The sequence below is a fragment of the Ochotona curzoniae genome, unplaced genomic scaffold (assembly GCF_017591425.1).
Source record: "Ochotona curzoniae isolate NIBS_2020 unplaced genomic scaffold, NIBS_Ocur_1.0 scaffold_2476, whole genome shotgun sequence".
Lineage (NCBI taxonomy): Eukaryota > Metazoa > Chordata > Mammalia > Lagomorpha > Ochotonidae > Ochotona > Ochotona curzoniae.
In genome coordinates, this window is record NW_024467095.1 from 3,550,596 (window position 1) to 3,555,962 (window position 5,367).

The 5,367-nt window shown below is 39.5% G+C and overlaps 1 protein-coding gene across 3 annotated transcripts; it reads left to right on the plus strand.

Annotated features, from left to right (window-relative positions):
- The first annotated feature begins 318 nt into the window (after positions 1-318).
- Positions 319-5,099, plus strand: NDUFA5 (NADH:ubiquinone oxidoreductase subunit A5). Of its 3 annotated transcripts, XM_041002358.1 has the most exons (5): positions 319-375; positions 588-632; positions 1,567-1,683; positions 2,793-2,858; positions 4,561-5,099. In XM_041002358.1, the coding sequence occupies exons 1-5, from the start codon at positions 355-357 to the stop codon at positions 4,660-4,662; spliced, it is 351 nt and encodes a 116-aa protein (XP_040858292.1). In that variant the 5' UTR covers positions 319-354; the 3' UTR covers positions 4,663-5,099. The 3 variants fall into 3 exon arrangements, with proteins under 3 accessions (XP_040858292.1, XP_040858294.1, XP_040858293.1); XM_041002360.1 differs by lacking the exon at positions 1,567-1,683 and having other exon boundaries at positions 324-375; XM_041002359.1 differs by lacking the exon at positions 588-632 and having other exon boundaries at positions 355-375.
- Positions 5,100-5,367: the final 268 nt, after the last annotated feature.

Below are 5,367 nucleotides of genomic sequence, written 5' to 3' on the forward strand. Positions count from 1 at the left end.
GGATCTTTCTGTCTCTCCATTCTTTCTGTAATTGTGACTTTCCGATAAAAAATTTAAAAATCTTAAAAAAAAAATGCCAACACGAGCAATCACACAAGCATAACGCCTACAGCCTGCAAAGTGAGCCTCGCCCTAGTGTACCGACGGAACAAGCGTTCCTTTTGGGACCCGCACCGCGTAAGCTTTGGCTGTTGTAAGAGCCGAGCTGCACCCCTCCTGTTGCCGCGGCGACGGAGCAGCGGCTGGCGCGGTGGATTGAGCAGGTCTGAGGGAGGCACCACGCTCTCTGCTCCTCGATTGAGCGAGTCTGAGCGGCTCCCAGAGGGCTGTGCGCTGTTGGCAGCTGGGGCAGACATGGCGGGCTTGGTGAAGAAGGTGAGACGGGCCGAGGTCACCTGGCGGGTGTGCACTGCGGGCGTGGGGTCCTGCCGGCGGCCCGTGTCCCCGGGGGCAGGGGCGAGGGACACCCCGACGAGCTGGCTCGGCCCGAGCTAGCGCGGGGGTTGTGGCCGTGGCCTCCGTAGCCTGGTGGGCGGTGGCAGCCCCGCCAAGCAGCGTGAACCGTGTTGTTTTGTGTGTTTCTGCAGACCACTGGCCTCGTGGGGTTGGCTGTTTGCGAGAACCCGCACGAGGTACGTACTTGCGGTGTTTAGAAACGCCCGAGTTATCTGTCCGGGTGGGCCCTGTGACCTTGCCTGCGGACGCCTCCCAGCCTCACCTGCCGTCCACTCTATGATCACTTCTTTTGCTTAAATTTGGAAGAAATTGAGGCTTGACCTCGGTTCTGGTTGCTTGTCTGGGAAACTTTGAATCAGTGCAGTTTGGGTCTCCCTAGTCTGAAAAATCTCAAATCCAAAATGCCACAAAATCTGCAAGTTTTTGAGCGTTGGCATGACAGCACACAGTCATGTGTGAACAACTGCCCACTTGAACACTACCCATAGTGTTTTTTAATAAGCATTTTCTGTGAATTTTTTGAAGGTTGCTGTATGTGAATGAGACTGATTATTAGCTCCTGTGGATTTTGTGCAGTCACACTAAAATAAGTTTGAAACTTACTGTAATGAAAAATAATAAAACATTCTGAATTAGATACGGTGGTTTACCAAACTGTGGGTTGTTAGTTACTGTGAGTGAGGCGAGGCTAAACCTCACGAGGCGACTGGCTGATGGCAGTCAGCCGTAACGACAAGCAAGAGCACTGAAGCGGTGTGACTTGATGCAGTTAAATTTCATCATACTGATTTAATGATTGTAAACGTGAAATTCAATAAGAAACATTTAAAAAACTAAAAGAAAATGTGTAGTGTGTGGGACCTCAGTTTGTGAAACATTGATTTACTGAGTGAGTTTTTTCCTGGAGGGTGGGAAAGCGCAGTAGGTTGCTTTTTTTCTGCTAATCATCCTCTTTGACTTACGTACACATGGCTGTGTAGATAACATGCTTGAGAAGTACAGCAGGTGCAGCAAGCAAGGTTCAGTGGTGGTTTGTGTGTGTGGGAAATGCTGAGTCTATTGTGTGGTAGGGTTTCAACCTGTGGAAATTGATGTGGTTTATCTTTTTAGAGGCTAAAGATATTGTATGCGAAGATTCTGGATGTTCTTCAGCAGATGCCTAAAGCTGCAGCGTACAGAAAATACACGGAGCAGGTCACGAATGAGCGGCTGAGTGTGGTGGAGACGGTGAGGGAACCCGTTGTGTTCTGCTGGCGTCGTGCTATCCAAAGGACGTTGAACAGCAGCAGTAACAAAATCGAGCTTTTCCTTTTTGAATATTCCAAACTCTTGTTTTATTTTATTTTCCCTGCAGTGATTTTCCCCTCATCTTTTCTCCCAGTTTTCTAACAAATGACTGCTTACTGGATGTTTCTTGTATATTACACCTTGAATGGATGTTCTCTGTCTCCAGTACCTAGTTTTTAAAATTTATTTTCATATTACATGGAAGAGGCAGAAAGGCAGAGAGAATTGTCAGCGTTTTCCCGTTTACTTCCCAGATGTGCGCAGTGGCCAGTGCAGGCCGGGCTGACGGCAGGAGGAGGTGCAGAGCCCAGCAGGTCTGCCCGTCTCAGGCCTTCCAACACGGCACCTAAGTCAGTGGCCTCGGGCAGGTGCACTGTAATTACTGCTGACTTTTCATAACTTACCATATTTTCACTATTGTTAAATTTTCATACTAGCTCTTATTTTGTAGATTGTCTATAATTATTCAAAAGAGTGCTCAGAAACTATAAATAATTTGCCCACATGCCTGCATGGCCTAGCATTTCTCTCTCTTGAGATTCAAATCAATAAAGTTCAAACAGCATTGTTCTCTTTAGGTGCACAGTGATATAGATTGATTTGGAACTTTTATTCGTAGCTTGGCAATTGCAGAAATAATTTCCAGGTATTTCCAGATTAAAAGATTGTGAAGGGGAACTTAATATGTATTTTTTTTTTGTTTTATTTTCATGTTTTTAAAAAAATAAACTTATGCATTTTCTTCTCATTGAAATCTGAGAAAGTTCCCTTTGTTCTCAAAGTGAGTGTCCTCGGCTGTGCATTTGACTCTTGCCCACTCCTGGATTCCCTGGTTTGCCCCTGATGCTCTTTGCATCCTGGCTGTCCTTAGCTTTCAGATGCCTCAGGATGCAGTGGAGGCGCGGCCTGGCTGCTGTGCTCAGTGCTGCCCACGTGTGCGCTTTCTGAATGCAGAGGCTGTTAAAGTACAGGATCCTGAACATCGAGATGCACTGCCTTGTTAAAATCTTTTTCTTTCATTCTTTATTTTTTTCCTTCTGAAATTGTAGGAATCAGATGTTAAAAAATTAGAAGATAAACTTCAGGCTGGTCAAATAGAGGAGGTGATTCTTCAGGTAAAGAAATAACTTGATGTTTGGTTTAAATGTTGATTTCACATAGAAACACAATGTGATACCCTAAACAGGAAACTGTGTTTCTTATGTTGTCTCATCAAATGTAAATGAACTGGACATAGCAGTGGGGTACTTGTAGCAGGTGGATGGCCGTTAACTGTCATTCTGGACTCAGAGTCTCAGAGTTCCCTGGAGATTTGGAATCTGATGTTCTTGAGTCAGCCTTAACACAGTTAAAGTAGCGGCCTGTAATGTTAGTGCTGTTATCCTTTTTTTAGATGCTATTGGTTAAAGGTTGATATGTTTTACGTGTAGAAATACCAGATGTTTTGAATTATAAAATTAAAATGTGAATTTTTGATTGTTAAGTATTCGGTCAAGTTAAAAAACAATTTTTAATTTGTGAGTATACCTGAGTTTTATTTTACATTACTTTCAAATATTAACCCTGATAAGAATTGCTATTTGTATAGTAAAATTTAAGCATCATTGTCAAGAGAAACTGGGATTGGAAGAATTAATATTATTGTTTACAGTGTTTAGATCTTGTTTTATTCCCTCATACTATAGCAGTATATCCGCACACTAGAAAAAATATCCTCTAGTCTAATTTTGATTAACCCGAATTTGAATTTTTCCCTTTTTTGATCGTGAGTGTGGAATAAAAGTAGTTTAAAGAACAGGTTAAAAAAGAATACGGTTTAGTATATTCAAAATTTGCTTTTAGAGTTATCTACATTATTTTTGTTGAAAAATGCAGTGTTTTTGCATAAGGAACAAAGTGAAGATAGCCTCTTCAGAACAGTACTGATAGTAATTTTTTTGTTTGTTTCTTAAAGCTGGGTGGGATGTAACAGTGGACTGGGTTTATGCTGACCCAGAGCACATGCTCTCCATCACAATAGATTCTTACTCTGTTTTACAACATCTAAGTGCTCGTTGTGCAGGAAGATGGCCTGTTTTTCTTTCTCAGTGAAACATGGCTGACAGCCAATAAGAGAATCAAATCACACACTTAGTAATATTTTTGGTAGGAAAGTTTTTAAAGTATTTCTTTTAACAGGGAAATCTTAAAAACAGAAAAGCCTTTTGCTATCTTGAATAATGGTTTGATTTATATAGCTGTGTCCTTTTTTTTTTTTACTTATTTCATGAGGATCAGGATCTTGAAGTAAAGCTAGCAGTTATTCTTGGTCTGTATTACCGAATTGTTTTCTAAAAATATCACAGCAGTGATTCAGAAAATAACCAGTTTTAACTTGGGTTGATAAGAATGCTTTAATTTAATGAGAGGAAATGATTTCTCATTTCTTCTGTTTTGTGAATTTTCCTCACCATTGGTGATAAACATAGACTTCTAGAATAGGTTCTTGTGTTTTGTGTTTTATGAATTATATCACTAATACACTGTCACACTGCAACAAGCTTTTTGAAGTACCTTTATACTTGTGATCCTCAGAGAACTTGAGGGGCACAGTAGGCTTCAAATCCCGCCAGCTGAATTTGTGAACTAATTACAACAGGTGTAGGTGCATGGAATCAGAAAATAGCTTCTCTTATTCATGATTATGTAGTTGTGAGAATTAAGATGATTTCATTATGTGTTATTCATTTGGTAGTAGAATAAATCTAAGATACTAGCTCTGAAAACATCAGTTGAAAAGTAAAATCAAATGATCTTTTTAAAATTTTTTACTAACAGGCTGAAAATGAACTAAGTCTGGCAAGAAAAATGATGCAGTGGAAACCATGGGAGCCCTTAGTGGAAGAACCTCCTGCCAACCAGTGGAAATGGCCGATATAAATAGGTTGATGGGAGACGGATTTAATTAAATGTGATATTATTTTAAAACGTTTCCTTACTACAGATATTTTGTAGGTATGTAAAAATTTAGAAACCTGATATAAGATATATGTAGGAGACTTGGTAAAGTTGGGAATTATGGTGATAGGGTCTTGTGGCTCAGTTTTTGATTTGTAAAGTATTCACTCTGATTGTTTCAAAGTTAATATTTCTTTGACCAGAAAAGGTTATGGGAGATTTGAAAGTTAGCTGAAAAAAATCCCAGGAAGTCTACAGAAAAAGTATCCTCAGTGTGTAATTCTTATTATTATTACCCAGAACAGTCTGAAATTTGTAAACAAATTTCCAGGTCATTGTTAGGAGGAAGTAATAAAAATGAATGTTTTTTTTTTGTGAGAAAACAGCAAAAATAGTTGACATTAAAATGTTATGTTGTTAACCTATTTGGCTGTGATGTGATGTTTACAAAGAAAAAATATGTTTAATTACTGATTGCCACATTCACTAACAATGTCAATTTATATTTGAATTACTGCATTTACTAGTTCATTTTATCTTATTTTTATCATATTGTTATTTTATCTTTGGTGGATATTATCTGTCCTCAACTTACAATTTCTTGTACTGCTGAAGAAGTTAATTTGGTACTCAAAAGATGGTTTTTGTTGTACAGAGGTAGTTTGGAAAATTTTTCCTTTGTTTGTG

Excerpts from the sequence above, each read along its gene's own strand:
- NDUFA5 (XM_041002358.1), top strand. The coding sequence starts at position 355 with ATGGCGGGCTTGGTGAAGAAG. Across the intron at positions 633-1,566 it reads TTTGCGAGAACCCGCACGAG|AGGCTAAAGATATTGTATGC; the intron begins GTACGTACTTGC and ends TTATCTTTTTAG. Across the intron at positions 2,859-4,560 it reads TAGAGGAGGTGATTCTTCAG|GCTGAAAATGAACTAAGTCT; the intron begins GTAAAGAAATAA and ends TTTTACTAACAG.